General features: G+C 41.6%; 1 protein-coding gene across 2 annotated transcripts in view; it reads left to right on the forward strand.

Annotated features, from left to right (window-relative positions):
* The window catches only part of SH3RF2 (SH3 domain containing ring finger 2), a 229,990-nt gene extending 225,104 nt beyond the window's left edge, over window positions 1-4,886 (forward strand). The window contains exon 10 of one of the 2 annotated variants that reach the window (XM_069764064.1): window positions 676-4,886. In XM_069764064.1, the coding sequence (XP_069620165.1) occupies window positions 676-1,002 (327 nt within the window). In that variant the 3' untranslated portion in view covers window positions 1,003-4,886. The remainder of the gene's footprint in view (window positions 1-675) is intronic. The other variant, XM_069764066.1, reaches the window with a different exon arrangement.
* The last annotated feature ends 20,088 nt before the right edge of the window (window positions 4,887-24,974 follow it).

Here is a 24,974-nt window from a genome sequence, read left to right on the forward strand (position 1 = left end):
TGATGAAAGATCATACAAAGGGATGTCCTCTTTTAACATTTCCTTACAGTGGATACATGGAGTGAGACCCATTTGTGTTGGGAAGGCAGATGGTACTGCTCACAGTCTGTCTGTGTTTGGAAATCTTGTCACCTCTGTACATTATCCATAATTCCTATAGTTGGTGTAGAATGTCTTATTTCAACTGTATCTGCCCCTTTCCCCATTTGGCATAGACTCTGCATAAACAGCCCAACTTCACTCCCCAGTTAGACAAATTAGTGAATACTTTTGGGTGATACCAAAATGTTCAATTAATCGAAGCACACAATATAACGCTTGTGCATATGTCAAACTTATCCATAGACCCCCCTACCCCACCTCAATTAGGGTATCCATTTAATCTTTGTTGGGTTGCTACACATCTGTATGCACTTTTTTTGCTTTATGGAATAGTGCAATCTGCTGCTTTACATTCTAGACAGGAGCATCAAGGGAAAAAAAAACAATTGTATAGGCCCTTTTCTGTAACAAAGCGAGCCCATGAGCCACCTTACAGAAGCATTCTCTCTTATAATCCTCCCAATGTATGCCACAGAAACCGCAAAATATATTGTCAGCGCACCCTCGGTAAGCCTAAGTGCAAAGTATCTGATCTTATTTGAGTAGATAAGTGAACTATTTTCTTTCTTTCAGCAGGTGAAGACTGTAAGGTTCATGAATTTTAGTCCACCTACATTGAAACGTCAGAGTGCTCATTTTGATGACAAACTGGACGAATTATCCAATCAGCCAAGCAGTCCAGAGAATTGTTCTACATCAGATGCTCTGATGACTGCGCCATTAAGACTCAACCATAGCTCCGCTCAGCCAGCAGAAGGTCGCAAGATACAGAAGCTCAAGAACGCTTGCAATGACCTAACTCCACAATCAACCTTGTCCTTTCCCAACAAAAAAGCCATAAGTGATAACTCAAATAGGTGGAGTGCAATCTGTCAAACCCAAGATATCCTGTCAACTTAGCACCTCTGCTTTGATTTAACTTGTGCTCAGCTTTTTTCCTTCCTTGGCACATTAAATTAGATTTTGTGTCTGAGACTTTCTATCTAATTTTCTCATCAATCCATGTTGTCATATGGAACAGAGTTACCATGACAAACAAAGGATCACTGGCACCTTCAATTATGAATGTTTCTTTTACCCCTCATTCCTATTATCAAGACAGGTTTGTGTCAGACATTCTGTCATAGTCTCCGTCACATGAAGATATATAGTGGATATTTTTGACACATTGACTGGGTTATTTTTCTCTTTAGGTAATAAGGTCACTTACTCAACAAGGTGAAAGACAGAAACTACAGTAGTTGGATGTTGACATGAAACAAGACACGTAAAGCTTTTGAGTTTTTGCACTTTTTTGTAGATATTACGTTTTTGTTTTCCATTGAACCTTAAAACTAATTAATATCCAAAAAGCTGATGTTGACTTGGTTTGTGAGGTCTCAAATTCTACTTACCAAGTATTACTCTGCATCACTGTGCAGTACTGTGTCTCCATACTTCAGAATTACAATATGAACTTTGATGTATGAAAAAAGTGAATAATTCTATTTATATTGATAAATATGGAAAATCTTAAAGTTATAGACTACCTTCCCTTCAAGTTGTTGCCTTGGACTCTAACGCCAGCCATATGAATTCAGAAATTCTTTGTGAATTACATTTTTGATCATTCTAGTGTTGAATTTTATAAGAGAGGAAGCAAATAGGTATGTAAAGTGTATGGTCAGCTTAGTCTGGCCTTTAAAAAAATCAGTTCTATTTGATAAACTATGAAGATTTACATCTACTAATTCCTGTAAAAATATTCACCTTGTTCATATGGTCAAAAGATGTGAACCTATCAGACCGAATCAGTAGACGGTGACATTCTTATGTAAACAACATTTGGATGTAATCCTTATTATGGGGAATAGAAATGATTTATTCTGTTGCAATAGTATCCATTTTTCATATACAATATTTTTTGCTTCATAAGATGCACCTGATTATAAGATACACCCCCAAATTTGGTGGAGAAAAAGAGAAAAAAATAATTTTATGTTAAATGGGGGGTCTGTCTTATAATGCCAGTGTCCGTCTTACAAATCATATATATGTCCCTCATCCTGGTATCTATATAACCCCCATCCTAGCACATTGCCCCCTGTGCTGCTGGCAAACTGCCCCCCTGTGCTGCTGGCACACTGCCTCCCCATCTCATCCTGGATATGGCCCCCTGTCACTATAAGCCCCCCTGCTGGCATGCACACGGCCCCCCAGTCACTACATGCCCCAACAGTCACTACATAGCCCCCCAGTCACTGTATGCCCCCTGCAGGCACACACATAGCTCTCCCCAGTCACTACATGCCCCTGCTGGCAGGCACATGCCCCCGGTCACAATATCCCCCTGTGCTGGCAGGGACATGCCCCCCTGTGCTGCTGGCAAGCACATGATAATATTAACTCACCTTCTGATGATGGCTCCGTGCTCCCAGCTCCTCGGTTGCACTTCCTGCTTCCCAGGCATCAGATTATGTGACCTGGGCACACAGAGATGACATCACTGTGCTGTGCCGATCACATGATCGGATGAAGAGCCACGGGAGAACTGGGAGCACGGAGCCATCATCGGAAGGTGAGTTAAGTGCTTGTTATTTTATCATGTGCTTGCCAGCAGGGGGGCATGTAGGGACTGGGGAGGGCTATGTTTTTGCCTGCAGGGGGGCATATTCATGATGGGAGGAGGGGGAGTGCATGCACATGTAATATGCACTGCTCCCGTGTCAATCAACTCGGCGCAGCTTCAGCACCGAGGTGATGTACAGTGGGTGCAGTGAATATTACATGAGGCTAATGAGCGGAAGCACAGACCTCCTGCTGTCTCTGCAGCCCGCAGCCAGCCCACTCCAGCCCCCTGACACCACTCCAGAGCTGCCTCCCCTCCTCTATAGCACAGCACATCACACAGATTTGGATTATAAGATGCACCCCACACTTTCCCCCAAAATTTGGGGGAACAAAAGTGCGTCCTATAATCTGAAAAATACGGTATTTCAATCCCAATAAATGATCCATTTTGAGGACCAGTATAAGGTGCACTTACAACGTATACTGTAATCTAAGCCATTAGTGGGCAATTAATTTTCCCGAGGGTCCACATGAGAGACTGTGACTGTTGTGGAGGGCCGAACGAATAGGCTGAAATTAATTCTGCTCAATATTAATATTAACCTATTATAATTTTTTATATTAATATTAATTGTATCACTTAATGTTGAGCAGAATTAAATATGCTGACATCCCTCTATATACCATATGAGATTGCACACAGCCCCTATGAGCCCACACACAGACCCTTTTATGCCGTATGAGCCCACACACAGACCCCCTATATAAAGTATGAGCTCTTCATAGAATCCTATATACAATACAAGCCCTCACATAGCCTCCTATATACAGTATGAGACCTCACATAGCCTCCTATGTACAGCATGAGCCCCCACGTACTCTCTCTATTTACAGCATAAGCCCCCACACAACCTCCCTGTATACAGTGTGAGGTCCACATAGCCTCCATATACACAGTGTGAGCTCCACATAGCCTCCATATACACAGTGTGAGCTCCACATAGCCTCCATATACACAGTGTGAGCTCCACATAGCCTCCATATACAGTGTGAGCTCCACATAGCCTCCATATACACAGTGTGAGCTCCACATAGCCTCCATATACACAGTGTGAGCTCCACATAGCCTCCATATACACAGTGTGAGCTCCACATAACCTCCCTATATACAGTGTGAGGTCCACATAGCCTCCATATACAGAGTGTGAGCTCCACATAGCCTCCATATACACAGTGTGAGCTCCACATAGCCTCCATATACACAGTGTGAGCTCCACATAGCCTCCATATACACAGTGTGAGCTCCACATAGCCTCCATATACACAGTATGAGCTCCACATAGCCTCTCCAGGATGCAGCAGTGACAGAGGGCGGCAGATGAATGGTGGGGGAGGGCATGATGCAGCCTGTGGGTCACTGTTTCAGCCCTTCAGTTGTCCAGATCTGCAGGCCGGACTGGAACAGCCAGAGAGTTGGATGTGTCCTGCAGGCCACAGTTTACCCAGGTCTGATCTAAGCCACTAAACAACTGCAGCTAATACAAGCTAATCAGCGGTCATTTAATGATGTGATTAGAAAGACTGACTTGAATTCTATGCACAAGAACAATCGCTGACATGATTGGTCCGTACGCAAAAACTATCATTTACGCAGAGCAGAACAATGTGCTTCCAATAATGATGATTCTCATTCTGCATAATTTTCCAATCACCTGACAAATGAACATTTTGCTTGTTATTTGAGTAATTGCTGTCTGCTGAATTTGATAATTCAGACCCTTACCGTTCAGCGAGAGATTGTATACCAAAAAGGCCTTTTCTTGGCTGGTAAACCCATTTTAGGGGCATTCAGGCTGTTGGTACTGTTGTGGCTTCTTGAATTACACTGGAAAGCTTGCAATTTATTTGAATATATTTTTCGTGACTGAATAGATTGAATATATGTGTCCTTGTAAAAAAAAATAAAAATAGTGTTGCCCCACAATGTGGTATCTTTAACACTTCTGATGTATGAATTCTAATAGTGTTGCCAGTTTTGCAAACATTAAGTATTTTGTTAGGATTAGTACACAATTTATAATCTTCCCTTTTTGTGCTATTTATGAATTTTCTCTAGACATTGCATGCATTTATAGAATGAATATGTTACCTGTATATAACTGTACATCTTAGTATTGACTTTTAAGCAAATAAATCTTTGAATTTTGGATATCAACTTCATGAATTAAGTATTTTAATTACTAAAACATTACATTATTACAATAACTAATAGCATCTTTCCCATCCTGCTTCTACGTGCTTCTGCCTACAGGTTTAGTTATGTGTAAATTTGCAATATTGTGATTTTCATATTGCCCACATCTGTTTCTTGCCACATGTGACACCGTAAAAAAACACACAGCGTGGAAAAAAACTATGGTTTTTCATCATGCCGCTGATCAAAACGCATTTATAAAGTCGAATACAAATAGCTGAAAATGTCATCTCGTCCCGCAAAAATCAAGCCACCGTACAGCTCAATCAGAATAGGGTGATGCAAAAACAATTCTTTTTTTAATGAAATTGTTTTTATTATTGGAAAGTGGCAACACATACAAAAATATATATGTGGTACTGCTGTAATCGTACTTTCCCGAAGAAAAAAGTTGTCGTCACTTTTACCATATGGTGATCAGCATAAAAATTAAAAAAATCCTGAATTGTTGATTATTGTTCATTCTGCCTCCTAAAAATCGGAATAGAAACCAATCAAAAAATATGTAGAGAAAAAAATACTGCAAATAAAAATGTCAACTTGTTCCACAAAAAACATGCCCTCACATGATTCTGGCAGCAGTGATATAGAAAAGTTATTGTTCTCAAAATATAGTGATTCCAAGACTTTGTTTTGCAAAAGAAAGCATTTTTTAGCGTTTGATATTAGCCAAATATAAAAAAAGATATATTGTATTTTGCGGATAATAAAACGAACACCTCCTTCTAACAGCCTGGGATCCGCAGCATCGCCCCACTCCTGCCGCTGCCAGCGTTCTGTGGCAGCGACCCTGGAACTCTGCTCCACCACAGCCACTAAGCTGCATTTGGATTAAGGCTATGTGTACACGTTGCGGAATTGCCGCGGAAATTTCCACAACTCCATGCCGCGGGAAATACACATGTGGAATTGGCATGCGTATTCCCGCTAAACACTTGCGTTTTGCAAGCGTAATTAGCTTGCAGATTGCTTGTGTTTTCCAAGGGATCTGTAGCATTGCTTGGAAAAATGATTGACAGGTTGGTCCCACTTGTCAAACATAGTGTTTGACAAGTGTGACCAACTTTGTACTATTGATGCTGCCTATGCAGCATCAATAGTAAAAAGATATAATGTTAAAAATAATTAAAAAAAATAAAAAATCGTGATTTTCTCACCTTCTGGCGGCCCCCACGGCCTTCCCGCTCCTCGCGATGCTCCCAGCAGCTCCCGTTTCCAGTGATGCCTCGCAACAATGACCCCAGATGACGTAGCATCACGGGAGACCTCTATGTCATCACAGGTCATTGTCGCAAGGCATTACTGGAAACGGGAGCTTCCGGGAGCATCGCTAAGGCCTGGGCTGGATCCGGGGGCCGCCAGAAGGTGAGTATATAACTATTTTTTATTTTAATTATTTTTTAAGGACCTGGAGGAGAGTCTTCTCTCCTCCACCCTGGGTACCATCCGCACATGATCTGCTTACTTTGCGCATGGTGGGCATAGCCCCATGCAGAAAGTAAGCAGATCAATGCATTCCTATGTCTGCGGAATCGATGGTTAAAATTGATGGGAAGATGGATGGAGCCAAATACAGGACCATTCTTGAAGAAAACCTGTTGGAGTCTGCAAAAGACCTGAGACTGGGACGGAGATTTGTCTTTCAACAAGACAATGATCCCAAACATAAAGCAAAATCTACAATGGAATGGATCACAAATAAACGTATTCAGATGTTAGAATGGCCAAGTCAAAGTCCAGATCTCAATCCAATCGAGAATCTGTGGAAAGAGCTGAAAACTGCTGTTCACAAACAATCTCCATCAAACCTCACTGAGCTCGAGCTGTTTGCCAAGGAAGAATGGGCAAGAATTTCAGTCTCTCGATGTACAAAAGTGATAGAGACATACCCCAAGCAACTTGCAGCTGTAATCGCAACAAAAGGTGGCGCAGCAAAGTATTAAGCTAAAGGGGCCGAATAATATTGCTTGCCCCACTTTTCAGTTTTTGAATTTCCACAAAAATGTAAAATAACCAATAAATTTTGTTCAACTTCACAATTGTGTTCCACTTGTTGATTCTTCAACAAAAATTTACATTTGGTATCTTTATGTTTGAAGCATGATATGTGGGAAAAGGTTGAAAAGTTCCAGGGGGCAGAATACTTTCGCACGGCACTGTACATGAGATTATGCAGCAGCGTAGATGCCACAGCTGGTGCCTGCCCGCAGAAGGGTTTTTTTTTAGTATGTATATATATATATATATATATAATATTAATTATGTTAACAAGGGGCAGGTCACTGAGGGATCAGTGACCTGTCAGCAGTCTTTATTATGAATAATACTCAGAGCACCACATGAAGACCTCCCCACAAGCCGCCCAGGAGCACAAGCATATCATTAACTCAAAACTGAAAATAAAGATTAAACAACAACCACAGGACAGATTTCATCACCAGGTATCATTTTGCTCAGATTAACGGCGCTGACCTGACAGTGTCTGTAGGTTACTGTGCAGAATCCTGCTGACAGGTTCCCTTTAAGTCTGATATTAGCCTTCTTTTTGTAAGCTAAACATTCTCAGATCCTTTAAACTTGTCTCGTAAAACATACTTTGCAGATCGCTCACCATCGAGATAGCTCTTCTGTAAACTTGCTCCAGTTTTCCAATGCCTTTTTTAAAATGTGGTGCCCCAAACTGGACACAGTATTCCATATGAGGCTTGACCTAGGAGAAGTAGAGGGGGATAATTTTTTTCACGTGATCTAGACTGTATGCTTCTCTTAATACATCCCAGAACTGCTTCTGGCTCCATCTTCTTTCATTTTTTGAAGATAGGGACAACATTTGCCCCTCTTCTGGGACTTCTCCTGCCCTTCAGGACTTTTTAAAGATTTTGGTTAGGGGTTCTGCAATTTTCTCTGCTAACTCTTTCAGTACCCTAGGATCCAAGAAGCATTGTTTCTCCTTGCAGAGAGTGACATGTTAAGCATGTCGAGATGAGAAGACTTAAAGCCGCAATGCTCCTATGGGAAATATGCAAATTGTCTCTTCAGTGAGGAAGAGGACTAGAACTCTAGTGCCACCTATTGGAAGTAGCAATCCTAACAGTCAATGTTGACCCTTTAACGAGCCTTGTTACATGACTTGGATAAAAACCAAACCAGAATCTCTATAGCTATACAGTGATCACCTGCGCTAAACTGAGGTTTTTCGGAGACGTAAGAAGAACACAGTAAATTAAATATTTAGAGAAGGGCAGCAATCTGGCACTACTCAATTATCATACAGTGTTATTATACTTACTTGTACTTATTGTAGATAGTGTACTGTGCTGACAAGATCAATGAAATATGGACGCTGCTAGTCAATTACCAAATAGCGTTGTTTATGTGTGGTACCGACACTGATGATACAACTTGCATGCAGATGCCCCGTGCTTAGTGGGGGATAGTGGTCAGCTTGTGGATAAAGCTGCGTACAGGTTATGCCCTGACGAAGAGGGGAGATACCCCTCGAAATGCGTTAGCCAGTTGTCCTCTCGTGCAGCCATCCTCACTGCTTTGTGATGTCACATTGGTTCCGCCCCTTCTTCTTCACACCGCATTCTCAGCGCTGCGTCCAGCGGGAGACTATCAGCTGTTGATCCGCCAGCTGTCATCCTGACCCCCAGCGGGAATTAATTAGCTAACACCCTGCTGGCCGGTTCTCCTGCAAGCGAGTTACTTATCGCACTGCTCTATTTGAGCAACCTACTTGGAGTTTTTGGACCATAACCTGTACGCAGGTGGAGATCTGGTTTGGCTGAGTGAGAGGCATCTGACCGGGATCCAAGAAGTATCACTTCTCCTTGCTGAGAGTGACATGTTAAGCATGTCGAGATGAGAAGACTTAAAGCCGCAATGCTCCCCTGGGGAATTTGCAAGTGGTCTCTTCAGAGAAGAAGAGGACTATAACTCTAGTGCCACCTATGCTTAACATGTCACTCTCCACAAGGAGAAATGATACTTCTTGGATCCCAGTCAGATGCCTCTCACTCAGCCAAACCAGATCTACACTTTAAACTGACAAGGGGCAGTACCCCGAAACACAGTGTCTGCAAATTGAGATTCTGGTTTGGTTTTTATCCTAAGTCAAGTGAAAAGGATCGTTAAAGGGTCGACATTGACTGTTAGAATTTCTACTTCCAATAGGTGGCACTAGAGTTCTTTTCTTTTATACTGCTTTTAATTTCCCTTGCAAGCATTACTTCATTACTGGCCTTAGCTTTTCTAACACTTGCTCTGCATTCCCTGCAAACAGCATTATATTTTTGTTTAGATATGCCCCCTCTTTCCATTTGATATACATTTCTTTTTTCCTTTCTAACCTTTCTAACAAGGGATTAAGTTCTGTGTTCATCCACTGTGGTCTCTTTACATGCTTTCAATACTTCCTTATTTTCAGGACTATTACCGATGCGGTGAGAATTTCATTTAGCAAAATCTCCCATTCTTCTTGGACATTTCTGTCCTTTAGAACATCCAGCCATTGGACCTTTTCTTCCCTATTTCTGCACCCATTAAAATCTGCTTTTCTGAAGTCCAACTTTAAAGTCTGAGTCCTCGCTATTTTTCCTCCTCTGGTAATCCAAAATTTGAGGATAGCGTAATCGCTGCCTCCTAAATTCGCAACCACATTTACTTCCTCAATAATTTCCTCAAACATTTCCTTGAATTCATTGAGGTGTAATTTGTAAAAAGAGGTCACTTATGGGGAGGTTCTGCTGTCCTGGCACCTCAGGGGCTCTGCCAATCTAAAAAATTTGCACTACAATATCTTGCTCCTTCCTTTCTGATTTTCTAAAATGGGGTCACTTGTGGGCATTTTTGCTGTTTTGGCATGTCAGGGACTCTTCAAATGTGACATGGCATCATCAATCTATTCCTGTCAAAATTGAACTTCAGAATTTAGTTGACGCTCCTTCCCTTCCGAGTCCTGCCGTGTACCCAAACAGTAGCTTTTTACCACAAAAATTCACAATAAATTGTATGGTCCATTTTGTCTTGTTACCCTTGTGAAAAAAAAATATTTGGGGCTAAAGGAAAATGTTTATGGGAAAAAAATATTTTTTCATTTTCACAGCTCAACATTATGAAGTTCTGTGAAGCACCTGTGTGTTCAAAGTGCTCACTACACCTCTAGATAAATTCCTTGAGAGGTTTAGTTTCTACAGTGGGGTCACTTGTGGGGGTTTTCCATTGTTTAAGGACATCAGCATCTCTTTAAACGCTACATGGTGTCCACTATCTATTCCAACCAATTTCCAAAAGTCAAATGGATCTCCTTCCCTTTCAAGTTCTGCCATGCACTCAAATAGTAGTTTTCCTCCACATATCAGGTATTGGTGTACTCAAGAGAAATTCCGCAACTCATTGTAGGCTTCGTTTTAAACTGTTACCCTTGTAAAATGCAAAATTTGGTGTTAAATGAACATTGTTGTTGGGAAAAATTAAAGTGTTATTTTTTTCTACATTGCTGTAATTCCTGTGAAGCATCTAAAGGATGCTGAGGTAAAGTAGATATGTGCTAAATGTTACTTATAAATTATGTTGTACGGCATGACTAACTGGTTTAATTATATAAAAATTTAAAGTTTGAAAATTCGAAAATTTTCGCCCAAAAAAACAGTCTCAGAATCACTGGGATCCAATGAAGCGTTAGAGTTATTACCTCATAAAGTGACACTGGACAGAATTGTAAAATTTGGCCTGGTCAGAAAGGTAAAACAGGCTTTGGTGCAGGGGTTAAAGAGCTTAAAAGAGGTTCAATATATTCAAGGAGACTTCAAAGCATTACACATGTCTTTTCTGGGCTGTTAGAGGCTTTGCAGTGTTGAGATTTGCGGCTAATAGATTTGCAGCAAATCAAATTTTGAGGAAAATTTTGAACCTTGCAAATTTGAATTTCAAAAGATTCAGTCACCTCTTCTAGAGATGAGCATGCTCATGTGCTAACCGAGTATCTTCGGCATGCTCGAAAACTATGTCCCCTTGGCTACATGTGTCGCAAGTGGTCTACAGCCGCAACAAATGCAGGGATTGCTTGCTTGTTAGGCAATCCCTGCATGTGTTGCAGCTGTTGCAGGATTCAAACATATTATTCGAGCACACTGAAGTCACTCGGTTAGCACTCGAGCAGTAATGAGGGGGAAATTAGCAATGATGTTTACTGTTATGTTGATTACACTGATCCATGGATACGTTTGGGATAGTCAGGATTTGGACTCACTGGTCACCTGAGCCTCATGGATACATTGGGAAAAGCCAGGTATGGGACCCACCGGTCACCTGGCTCCATGGAGATGTTCGGAGAAGCCAGATTGTGACCCTCTGGTCAACTGGCCTTGTACCTCAATGGACTTTCAGTTTCATAAGATTGTCATTATCTCCTTTCTGTACGTGCCACAGGTGGAGTAGTTGGCACTGGAAGCTCTGAAGTCACAGCTGCTCTTATCCCTGAGAGTCAGCGGAAGGGTAAGACTGTAATTTTGCACCATCATGGGTATTGTGCTGGGACTGTTCTACACGTTATTTGCCTTTTTTGTGGTTCAATAAAGTATTGTCACACTGTTCTACCTTCACCCTGTGTTGTCTGAGTAGTATTGCGCCCACAGTAAAAGGAGAGCAGGCATTCAATGGGATGATCCCTGGTCCATGTGGTTTCGGCTATCGGACAAGAGCACCCACTGACCCCCCATGTCTCCACATTATGGTGGCATCAGTGGGATACTACTCAGCCCAACAGATCTGGTGGGAGCTGCAGAGGACTGGTATTATCAGACACCATCCAGGGCTCCACAACCAGGGCGGTATACACAGCCAGCAGACTGTTTATAAGGTATGCACAGCAGGTTTCAGATGCCACTATGTCCAACCCCACCAGCTCTGCCTTGGGAAGAGGATCAGAGTGGATGTATAACCTCAACAAGAAATGCCAACTACAGGAGCTGTGCCAGCTTCGATGGATTGAATGGGATTTAATCCAGGAACTACGGAATGCGGAGGATGCCATGTGTGGACTCAATGGATACAAGTAGTTTCTCATCAATTAAACTGGGAGTTTATTCGCATGGAAGACATGGAATATGCTCTGAGGAAACTGGATGATACAAAGTTTTGTTCTCATGAAGGTGAGACCTCTTACGTTCGTGTCTGCGCTTAAAGACATTCGGTGCACTGGCCCTCAAAAGTGGAAACGGATGATCGGAATCCTATCACATCTTTCTAATTAAAATGGTGAAGCAATGTGATGACACAGCATTTTATCTTAATTAACCAGACGTCTATTTTCAGTAAGCCAGGAGCCATTGTCTTTTATCTATATCGAATAAAAGAGAAAAAATAGCATATGGACGGCACTGCCCCAACTAAATCCATAATCTTCAGGAAAGCCGGTACTAAAAAGCTATATCATGTCAGCAACAGCCATGGCGAAAAAGATATCGGGTGCAAAACCATGAAATAACATATGTGTCTCGGGTAGCAAAAGAAAAAAGCAGGATGCACTCACCAATCTTCAAAGTAGCAAATTTTATTGAGTCTTCACAATTAAAACTTCATGGCCGGGGGAGAAGAAAAGGAGCTCGTGCGAGCAGGGGAGACGACGGCCGTTTCGCGCGGTCCTTGCGCTTCAACGGGTCTGCATCCGGCCGTCGTCTCCCCTGCTCGCACGAGCTCCTTTTCTTCTCCCCCGGCCATGAAGTTTTAATTGTGAAGAAGACTCAATAAAATTTGCTACTTTGAAGATTGGTGAGTGCATCCTGCTTTTTTCTTTTGCTCCCTCTTTTATCTATATGTTGACTTTTTAATTTACGAGTTTCTTTCTGGTTGGTCAAGAAAACATAGACTTTTGTTCCTATAAGCCTGTAATATTGACTTTTAAGTTGACGTTTGTTGTAACATATTGTGCTGTTATCCTGGATGACAGAAAAACAGTGCAATTGAACAATGATGTTTGCTGATGTGTTGATTACACATTGTCCAGGCCACCTAGCTTGTTGACTTTCCAAACAGAGGAGTAAAACCTATGCAAATTGATGAAAAAGTCAAACAATGCGAGTCAACCGCATCACATATTCCTCTTGACCTCCAGATGCTGGCTTTGATGACAACAGTTGTTAACTATAAAAAGAGGACATGCACCTCTGTAACATATTCATCCAGACTTCCAGAGATCCAAAGAACCAGAGACTCTTTACAAAACAGCAGCCAAGACATCATGTCTCCATCACGAGGTACACAGATTTGACATTCTACAGGATGCCAGCTTAGAGGACCATGGCCCCGGATGAAAGAATACAGATCTGCTCCATTGACCATCACTGAACCATGGATACATTATTATTATTATACATTATTATACATTTGGGGTAGTCAGGATTTGAACCTCATGAGTACATTTGGAAAAGCCAGGAATGGGACCCACTGGTCACCTGGCTGCATGGCCTTGACCTTGTACCTCAATGAACTGTCAACTTCCTAATCTTGTTGTTCCTTCCTCTCTGTGCATACCACAGGTGGGGTAGTCGGTCCTGAAAGCTTTGAAGTCACAGCTGCGAGTCAACGGAAGGGTGAGACTCTGTAATTTTGCATCATCTTGGGTATTGTGCTGGGACTGTTCTACATGTTATTTGCCTGTTTTGTTGTTCAATAATTACCACACTGTTTTACTTTCACCCTGTGTTGTCTGAGTAGTATTATGCCCACAGTAAAAGGAGAGCGGACGTTCGGTGGGATGATCTCTGGTCCATGCTGTTTCAGCTAGTAGACTAGAGCACCCACTGACCTCCCTTGTCTCCTCACTGACTCTTTTTAAAATCTGCAGCAATTCTTTCAGCCTTTTTGCAGTGTTTTTCATCCAACTAAGTAAAAATGTTGTAAAGATGAACAGTGTTTTTCCTGCCAAGATTCTTATTTGATTTGATTCTGAGAAAAATCTGCAGCAATAATATTGCATGTGAACATACCGTAACAGGCACATACCATATTTTTTGGACTATAAGACGGACCATAAAACGCAATCCAAATTTAGGGAAAGAAAATAGGAAAAAAATGTTAATGTGCAAATTTGGGTCCATCTTATAGCTCAAATTTAGTTTACCGTGGGGCACTGTGGAGCGGGGTCACAGGAGGCAGGGTCACGCTGCAGAAAGCCAGCTGTTGCAGGAAGCTGGCAGCCGCAGGAGTGGGGCACTGCTGTGGACCCTGGGCTGGGAGGAGAAGGTTTCCTGGCTGTTTGCTTCAGGCGAAATCCCCACTTTGCACATTGATCTCCAAACAGGGGGCATTAAGAAATTGGCAGAGAATGCACAGATTGAGATCTCAGCTCCATGTGTCAACACCAGCGACCATTTTCCTGAAACGCACCGCTGGGAGACCAATGTGCAGAGCAGGAACTCCGCTCCTGCCTCATAACGCCAACATTTTCCTGAAGCCCACCTCCGGGAAATCAATGTCTCCATCTTCGCACTGCTAAAACATCCCCCCTCCCAACCCAGGACCCGCAGCATTGCTCTATTCTTTTGCCGGCATCCTGCAGCGGCGACCCTGCCTCATGTGACCCCATTCGACTGCCACCCCTCCCCTGATAAGCTACATTAGACCTATAAGATGCACTCCCACTTTCTCACAAATTTGGGGGAAAAAGTGCTTCTTGTATTCAGAAAAAATACGTTTTTCCTCCCTAATATCAACATAGCCTGCCATGCATTGTGACACCCATTTGCCAAGCCCCCATGAACATCTTTTTAAAATCCATTTTACATGGTCATAGAACAAAATTAAAGATGGTTCACATGTTTTCAAAAATATTGTCACCGTTCATTATTTCCAATATGCATTACTCTATTCTCATACATTGTCAGCCATTTATGTCAGGACTTAAGACATTGCATTTGTACCTAGATCTTGACAGAATACTCCAAACATAAACATGACCACAGACATGACTTGAAGGACCTGTGTCTTCTTTTGTCATCTTGTAAAATGTTTGTAGCTATCTTAGAATACTATAGTAGTTTTTTATAGCTCCTAATGATACCGGTGCTCATAGCATTGACATTCGTCATCTATTCTTAACGATGGTGTGTCTTCTACTCAAATGTAAACAATGTTGTTGTCTGGACCACCTAAAATGTTACCCATTGACTACCGGGAAAAGTACGATGACGCTTTCCTTCAACTTTAGTCACTAAATATTACTAAAATATTCCTGAGTCATCTAAAGGCATACTTTGTGACTGCAATTCCCGCAGAAAGGTAGAGATAGAAATTATAAGAGGTTAATTGAGTGTTTTATTATGCGTACCACTATGGGCAGAAGATTTATTTACCACACCCTCATTTTACAATTCTGTTTGTGTGCTAGAATTTCGCTCAGCCCATTAACTTTCAGTCTAATGGTTCCCCTACGTGTCATTATTCAATGGTCACATTCCATTGAGACTTAATGAAATTGTAGAAAGTAAGAGGTTCATGGTTGCTTGAAGAATTGTATTAGCAGAAACATAAAGAAGATATATGTGTGTGTTCCCGAAGCCAAATAGAGGCAAATATACAGAGACATTTGCTGTCATGTTGTCGCTGATTCTACAAGTTTTTGTTAGCACCTCATTGCATTTCCCTAAATTTATGGCATTGTTTGTGCACAACGGTCTCCTCTCTGCAATATCATTATCGTTTATGACAGATTGATATTGCACTTTTTACAGGGCAAATTTCTCCCTTTTCGGCTCAAGTTAAAATTGTTCTTTTCTGTAGTTTTCTTATTTTGTGCAAAGTATCAAACATTTAACTTTATGTTGGGAAATATTTCAGTCCAAGGAAATTGTTTCAGAAAAGACCTGAAAAACTGATGTGCAGGAGCCGTTTGTGGCCACCTCTCTGCCTCAGTTATCAAGTGATTCCATAAATTGTTGTCCCTGTCCTTTTATACTGCTCTGTGTACATCGATTGGCCCTGTCTAGTCTTAAAGGGATTCTTTCAACAGGTTTTTTTGCTATCCCATATGAGAGAAGCATAATGTAGGAAAGAGACCCTGAGTCCAGCAATGTTTCACTTACTGGTCTCCTATCTGTAGTTTTGATAAAATTACAGTTTTAACTGCTTCAGATCTACCAGTTCTCAGAATGCTGGGCCCTGTATAGCCCCGCCCACACCACTGAGTGTACACTGTGCAGAGTCAGAAAGCTGCCAATCACCGGTGGGGGCGGGGTTACAAGAAAGTCATGAATATTCTTGACTACCTGGCATCAGGTTTACTAGTCATCTATTGATATTCTCATGCAGATAAAATAGTGAATTCATAAAAAGTGCAGTAATCAGCCCAGTAAATGATACATGGCGGGAATAAACATCTATCCCCCTTGATTATGTTGCTCTGGTGACAGATTACCTTTAATAATTTATATTATTGAGTTTGCAGGTCGGTAGTGCATGCTTAAAAAAAATACTCAGCAGTTCAGCGTTACGAGTGGAGCCAATCAGATTGTTTCTTTCAATTTGATAGAGATTCTGAAAACTAATAGCTGGAATTTGATTAGTTGCTCTGAAACAGTGCTTCAAGGGAGCGCTGTCATTCAACATAAGGGAAGATATGGTGAACTGATATTGAGTGGGCTGCAAGGAGCACTACCACACACGAAGCCCCTTAACTTATATATCTAATAAAATGTTTTTTCTATAAAACGCAATAAGTAAAATGCACATTGAAAGTATTTTTTATAGAGGCCTGTATAATTGATTTGAGCTTTTGGGGAGGGGGTGACAGACTCCCTTTAATATTTCATTTGCAAAAATGCAGAATGTAAAACCGCATTAGGTGCAACTTGAAAAAATAAAAATCACAACTCCTCCTCTATATTACAGCACAATATCGATGTTTCTTCTGTATGAGAGGAAAAGAATGGAACATTCTGCTAGGTGCTGCAAAATTTCAGAACACGACCCACACTAGCGGATACATCACATACAGTACTTACTGAGATCACTATTTTGGCCAGTGAATGGCTGCAGCAGATAGTCCAGTCATCTCTTACATGATGAAACCTATAAGCGATTTGGAGTAAAAAAAAAAAAAAAAAGGTCCAGAAAACATTCATATAAAAGTATGACAACATTTATTACACAGAAAAAAATCAGAAAAACATGATAATACAAATGCAGAAAATAAAAGATAAAACAGAAAAAGGTGACGGGCGGCACATGATGTCACAGAAATGCAATCTGACATAGAACAGTATAAGGCATGGGTAAGTGAAAATAACCTTATATCCCTCTAGACAGGGTATGCCAGGAACCTGATGTCCGTAATGTAAGTAAATAACCCCAGGAATATCAGATAACGTCACGCAATAGTGACCTATTAAGATGTCTCATTATTGTATTAGGTTCACTCTACACCAGGGGTCCCCAACCTGTAGCTCGGGAGCCACATGTGGCTCGCGGTCCCATGAATTGTGGCTCGCGGCTGTCTGTCAGCTTGGTGCATTAGCTTCAGTTCTAGCAAACAGGTATGAAGAGCACATCTGAAATGGTGAATTTTGTGAGTAGCCCTGCACAGAAGAGCAGATCTGGATGCACATTTACTGGTGTTAGGGGTTTTGAGATGAGATAAGTATGGTACGCTGGAGACACGATGACACCACCTGGCAGAGGAGGTGTTTGAAGCTGGATGTGACAGTGACTTGGGAGTGCTTTATAGGATAATACTGAATGGGGGGTATTGTAGGAACCCCTGGATCTTTGTATACTGCTTTGGGGTGTTGATTTTTGTGGAAAAGCTTTGGGTACCATTATGCCTGTAATGAGGGCTTTGGTTGCCACTAATGTGAGAGGGGCGGGAGCTGAATGTGGCTCGCGACTCTCACTCAAGACTGTATGTGGCTCTCAAGGTCAGAAACGTTGGAGACCTCTGCTCTACACATATATCAAGTGGTCTCCACAAAGTGTATAAGTAACCACAAAAAATAAATAGAATACATAACCAGTCTCTTACATCATCTAAAATATTCCCATATTATCATTTAATTATGATGGTAGAATAGGAGAACTGGATAGGACTGTACAGTAGCAGATTCACTGCATATTCATTAAGAATTAAACCATATAACAAGAAGCAGTACTAAAGTCTAGATGTATAAACGTGCAAAATACTTTATTTAATAATAAGAGGTGAAACAGTAGTTGAGAAATTCCCCGTACAAAACCAGCACATACAAAATAAGACGGGTAGGGGCGTATGAGGGAATGCTTCTTATAGGTATCCATGCTGAACTACTAGTACTAGTAGTATAGATAAATACAGTTAGGGCCAGAAATATTTGGACAGTGACACAATTTTCGCGAGTTGGGCTCTGCATGCCACCACATTGGATTTGAAATGAAATCTCTACAACAGAATTCAAGTGCAAATTGTAACGTTTAATTTGAAGGGTTGAACAAAAATATCTGATAGAAAATGTAGGAATTGTACACATTTCTTTACAAACACTCCACATTTTAGGAGGTCAAAAGTGATTGGACAAATAAACATAACCCAAACAAAATATTTTTATTTTCAATATTTTGTTGCAAATCCTTTGGAGGCAATCACTGCCTTAAGTCTGGAACCCATGGACATCACCAAACGCTGGGTTTCCTCCTTCTTAATGCTTTGCCAGGCCTTTACAGCCGCAGCCTTCAGGTCTTGCTTGTTTGTGGGTCTTTCCGTCTTAAGTCTGGATTTGAGCAAGTGAAATGCATGCTCAATTGGGTTTAGATCTGGAGATTGACTTGGCCATTGCAGAATGTTCCACTTTTTGGCACTCATGAACTCCTGGGTAGCTTTGGCTGTATGCTTGGGGTCATTGTCCATCTGTGCTATGAAGCGCCGTCCAATCAACTTTGCAGCATTTGGCTGAATCTGGGCTGAAAGTATATCCCGGTACACTTCAGAATTCATCCGGCTACTCTTGTCTGCTCTTATGTCATCAATAAACACAAGTGACCCAGTGCCATTGAAAGCCATGCATGCCCATGCCATCACGTTGCCTCCACCATGTTTTACAGAGGATGTGGTGTGCCTTGGATCATGTGCCGTTCCCTTTCTTCTCCAAACTTTTTTCTTCCCATCATTCTGGTACAGGTTGATCTTTGTCTCATCTGTCCATAGAATACTTTTCCAGAACTGAGCTGGCTTCTTGAGGTGTTTTTCTGCAAATTTATCTCTGGCCTGTCTATTTTTGGTATTGATGAATGGTTTGCATCTAGATGTGAACCCTTTGTATTTACTGTCATGGAGTCTTCTCTTTACTGTTGACTTAGAGACAGATACACCTACTTCACTGAGAGTGTTCTGGACTTCAGTTGATGTTGTGAACGGGTTCTTCTTCACCAAATTAAGTATGTGGCGATCATCCACCACTGTTGTCATCCGTGGATGCCCAGGCCTTTTTGAGTTCCCAAGCTCACCAGTCAATTCCTTTTTTCTCAGAATGTACCCAACTGTTGATTTTGCTACTCCAAGCATGGCTGCTATCTCTCTGATGGATTTTTTCTTTTTTTTCAGCCTCAGGATGTTCTGCTTCACCTCAATTGAGAGTTCCTTTGACCGCATGTTGTCTGCTCACAGCAACAGCTTCCAAATGCAAAACCACACACCTGGAATCCACCCCTGACCTTTTAACTACTTCATTGATTACAGGTTAACGAGGGAGACGCCTTCAGAGTTAATTGCAGCCCTTAGAGTCCATTGTCCAATTACTTTTGGTCCCTTGAAAAAGAGGACGCTATGCATTACAGAGCTATGATTCCTAAACCCTTTCTCCGATTTGGATGTGGAAACTTTCATATTGCAGCTGGGAGTGTGCACTTTCAGCCCATATTACATATATAATTTTATTTCTGAACATGTTTTTGTAAACAGCTAAAATAACAAAACTTGTGTCACTGTCCAAATATTTCTGGCCCTAACTGTATATGTAGTGCTGCAGTCACAGTGTACTGCAGATCTACATATCCATCCAGGCTGAGAACCATTAGTGAATGAGCTGCTGGGAGTGCAGACTCAGTGACCGGCGGTAACCTTGTTCCTGAAGGCTATAACCTTGTTACTGAGTTCTTTCTGCTTCCATTCTGGGCAGGAAGGACATCTGCTGTTCAAAGTCAAAGAAAATTCGTAGTAAGACCTTCCGTCTTCCTGGCACCAAATCTAGTTTTTCCCAGGTTATGATCCACCCTAAGTTGGTTAACACTAAGATGGTTGATGTTAAACTGGCACTCACCTGCTGGGGGGACTCAGCCATCAACAGGAGGTCATCCAGATACTGGACAATTAATATCCCTTGCTCACTGAGAAAAACCATAACTTCTGCCACCAGCTTGGTGAAAATGTCTAAATGGGAGGCATTTGAATTAGTAATGTTGAATCTTCCCTTCCTCTACCAACGCAAATCTTAGATACCGCTGACTGTGAGGATGAATAGGCACATCATAATACGCTTCTTTGAGATCTAACGTGTACATTAACATTTTCCTTGATCAATGGAGTCGTAGATCTTATACAGACTCCATCTTGAATTTTGCGGGATACCCATCTGTTTAGGGACTTCAGATTTATTATGGTGCAATAATCTCCCCGTTTTTTTTTATTGAGAATAGGCTTGTATGGTAACCGAGACCCCATTCTGACTCCGGCACTGGAACCACTGCTCCTGAAACCACCAATTTCTCTACGTCTGCCAGCAGCCTTCTTGCGACCTGGGGAGACTGGATAGTTATTGGGTGGAATCTTCCCTATATATATGCACGGTATATGCATGAATTGTATTTTGTATCCATCTGCGACTGTTTGCAGTATTAATGGATTTCTGGATGCCTCGGTCCATGCCGTAAGAAAGTTTTGGAGTCTTCCCCCACTTTCCTGGCATCAATGCCAACTATTTACTGAACCAAAAAAAGGTATTCCTTCCTTTATCACCCTTCGAGTAGCCCCATCTACCAATTTTCCCTTTCCCTTTATATGCCAGTTTCTAATGGGAATGAGGCTTCCGAAAGGACAAAACTCTTTTGGGTTTCTCTTCCAGAAACCCCTTTTTTTCATCCGACGCCCTTTCCAACATTTCATTCAGTACTGGATCAAACATTCGAAGGCCAGAAAAGGGGATGGAGCACAATTTATTTTTAGCATGACAATCCCCTGATCATGTTTTTAGCCAGATTGTTCACCTAGTCGTACTGAATAGTGCCCCATTCCTTGCGGAAAATCTAATGGATTCTGCTGAGGCATCCGCCATGAACCCTGTTGTCATTTTGATAATGGCATGGATTCCAAGATCTCATCTCTGGATGCCTTCTTCCTTAGATGAGCCTCCAATTCCTCTATCCATATATTCATGGATATGACCACAGAGGTAGATGCTATATTAGCCTTAATTATGGTTGCAGAGGTCTCCCATGTTTTTTTAGAAGAACTTCTGCCTGTCTGTCCATAGGATATTTTAGGAATGATGAGTCTTCGAAGGGGATAGCATAATTTTATGTCCTCTGACTCAAAAGGTAGACGCAATCTAAAACTTCTTGGGATTGTCAATCTCTTTTCCATGTATTTCCACTCCTCTAGGATCATGGCTTTAATATGTTTATTGACCGGGAACACTTTGTTCATAAGGCTCCTTAAACATCTGAACATTTCGTCCTGTTTTAATAAGGGGGTCTGGCGGGTATCCTCCACCTTCATAGTATCCCTGATGGCTGATAATAGTGCGTCAGTATCTTTCCAAGAGAAAAGGTTCTTCTTTTTTTCTTCTAGGGGGATTACAACAAATTCTTCCCTTTCGTCTTGTTCAGGGTCAGTGTAGTTTGATAACTCCTCCCCCTTTGAATTGGATTCCATCTCCTATCGTGGTCTTTTTTGTCTGGGAGCCATCCGGGAGGATTATGGGGTAACTAACTCTGTGACTGGATTCTGAACTTTCTCTCTTATTATCGTCCTTATATTGGTCGTAAAATCTTTAAACAACTTGGAAATACTCTCAGGGCATAACTGTTTCCTATGTGTGTCCGGCAGTTTAGTATTACACATGGCACATCTCTTCCCTTTCTTTTTAGGTGCGGATGGTGTCATGGACCTTTTAGGGGCTTCCTTGTCCTATAAAGGAACAAAGGATGGTAGTATAAATTATACCATAGATGGCAGACAGTTTGGCAGTGTGAGACTTCACTCCCGAAAAACTCACTTGTACCAGGGTTTTAGCAGGAGTATCAGACCGGCTAGTGGTTTGAACTTCCATAGCTAGCCAACTAGATGCACTGGAAGCTCGGCTCCCACCTGACCATAATTTAAATAGTATTGTCTCAACTGTCTTCCATCTGAATCATCAAAAGGTGGTCAAAATTAGGATTTGGCGCCTTTATTTCAAATCTCCTGGAAGTGCTTTCCACAGTGGAACACACGCCGGGTACTAGAGGCCTGCGCGTCATCCCTCTGTAACCGGAAGTCTCCTTGAATCTTCAGCGCGTATTGGAGCCATGCACATCCTCCTGCATCCAGCATCAGGAGTTCCAGCTAGCTGGAAGATGTCAGGTACACCTCTTCTGTGTCCGTTCCTTATAGGGACAGGAAAAACACTGATGGGTGGTGGAGAGAGGGGCCTTTTAAACTCTTGTGTGTTCCTGTCCCTATCAAGGATAAAGAGGACAACCTCCTGATGGTTCTGTCAGGAAGGACGTCCTGGAAATAACTGTTTCGTGGTCCCAGTCATAAAAGGAAGGGTTGTGAAAACAAGCGAGAATTGTATGTGCAGCTGTAAAGAAATGGGAGTTTCCAAAGCGGCATAACAAAGCAAGTTATGCTGTTGATGTAACTCTTGAGTTACAGAATTAGCATAGCTCGCTGTCCTACATTGTTTTCTTAACTCCAATTCATTGATAGAATGTTTTCCTAACCCCAACTCTGGTATCCTTTACCTAGAAGCAGATATTCCCTTCATGACCATTAATAGAAGTGATGGAAATAGGGCATTATGTGATCCTTTTTTGTTCTCGTCATGAAATATTTCACAATTATGATATTTAGGCCACGATCACACGTTCAGTATTTGGTCAGTATCTCACATGAGTATTTATAAGCCAAAACCAGGAGTTGGTGATAAATACAGAAGTGGTGACGTGTTTCTATTATACGTTTCCTCTGATTGTTACACTCCTGGTTTCGGCTTACAAATACTGATGTAAAATACTGACCAAATACTGAACGTGTGCACATGGCCTTATGCAAATGCCTTCAACCAACAAGTGAAAAAAGTAATTTCATTTCATAATTAAAAAAAATCATCACTGTGAAAGGTGGAAAGTGGTGGGGAAGAGCTCCCATCATTAGAAAATGAAATTTTGAGTGCCAAGAAGCCGAGCAGCACATATTTTTGCACTATATTAGTTATTATGAATATGGACCTGTAGTTTTAATATGCTGCCTTTATATATTGCAAAATCATACAGTATATGCATATGAGAACAAGCCAAATTATAAAATTGTCTTTATTAAATAATTTACAAACAACGTATTAAAAAAAGTTTGTCCGAAGTGGGAGCTTTACACGTAACTCGCGTCAGGGGTGTTCCTTTTTGCGGCCACTCAGGTTTATTTTATCCCACTATACTTATATTTGACACTTTTGGCATGTACCTTCCTTAATCAGGACTATTTCAGCCTTATTTTGGCTGATTGTGGATGTATTAACCCTTCTCCTTTTTGGTATACGATCAATTTCTTCACACAAGTTTTTAAGAGTTTCACCTCACTTTCCTACTTGGATTAATCTGTGGTAATTGGATAGGACATTGTTCCACCATTTTACTCACCGTATATACTCGAGTATAAGATGACCCCCCTAATTTTGCCACAAAAAACTGGGAAAACTTAATGACTCGAGTATAAGCCTAGGGTGGAAAATGCAGCAGCTACTGGTAAATTTCAAAAACAAAAATAGATACCAATAAAAGTAAAATTAATTGAGACATCAGTAGGTTAAGTGTTTTTGAATATCCATATTGAATCAGGAGCCCCATATAATGCTCCATACAGTTCATGATGGCCCCATAAGATGCTCCATACAAAATACGCCACATATAATGCTCCATACAGTTTATGATGGGCTCCATAAGATGCTCCATATTAAAATATGCCCCATATAATGCTGCACAAATGCTGATTATGGCCCCGTAAGATGCTCTATACAGACATTTGCCCCATACAATGCTGCACAAATGCTGATTATGGCCCCATAAGATGCTCCATGGAGATATTTGCCCCATATAATGCTGCACATGGCTCCATACAGATATTTGCCCCATATAATGCTGCACATGGCCCCATACAGATATTTGTCCCATATAATGCTGCACATGGCCCCATAAGATGCTCCATACAGATAATTGCCCCATATAATGCTGCACACGGCCCCATAAGATGCTCCATACAGATAATTGCCCCATATTATGCTGCACATAGCCCCATAAGATTCTCCGTACAGATATTTGCCCCATATAATGCTGCACATGGCCACATAAGATGCTCCATACAGATAATTTCCCCATATAATGCTGCACATGGCCCCATAAGATGCTCCATACAGATATTTGCTCCATATAATGCTGCACATAGCCCCATAAGATGCTCCATACAGATATTTGCCCCATATGTTGTTGCTGCGATTAAAAAAATAAAAAATTACATACTTACCTCTCAGGCCCACGGCACTTGCTCTATTCACCTGCTCCCCATTTCACCACCGACCGCCGCTGTGTCTTCCGCGTCCTCTGCACTGACTGTTCAGGCAGAGGGCGGCGCGCACTAATCGTGTCATTGCGCTCTCTGACTTGAGCGTCAGTGCAGAGGATGCGGAAGATGCAGGGGTGCTGACGGTGGAACGGGGAGCAGGTGAATATCGCACACTGAGTTATGCTCACCTGCTCCTGGTGCGGTCCCTGCACATCTTTTCCCCGGCGCCAGAAGCTTCTTCCTGTAGTGAGTGGTCACATGGTACCACTCATTACAGTAATGAATATG

This window comes from Ranitomeya imitator, chromosome 4 (assembly GCF_032444005.1).
Source record: "Ranitomeya imitator isolate aRanImi1 chromosome 4, aRanImi1.pri, whole genome shotgun sequence".
NCBI lineage: Eukaryota > Metazoa > Chordata > Amphibia > Anura > Dendrobatidae > Ranitomeya > Ranitomeya imitator.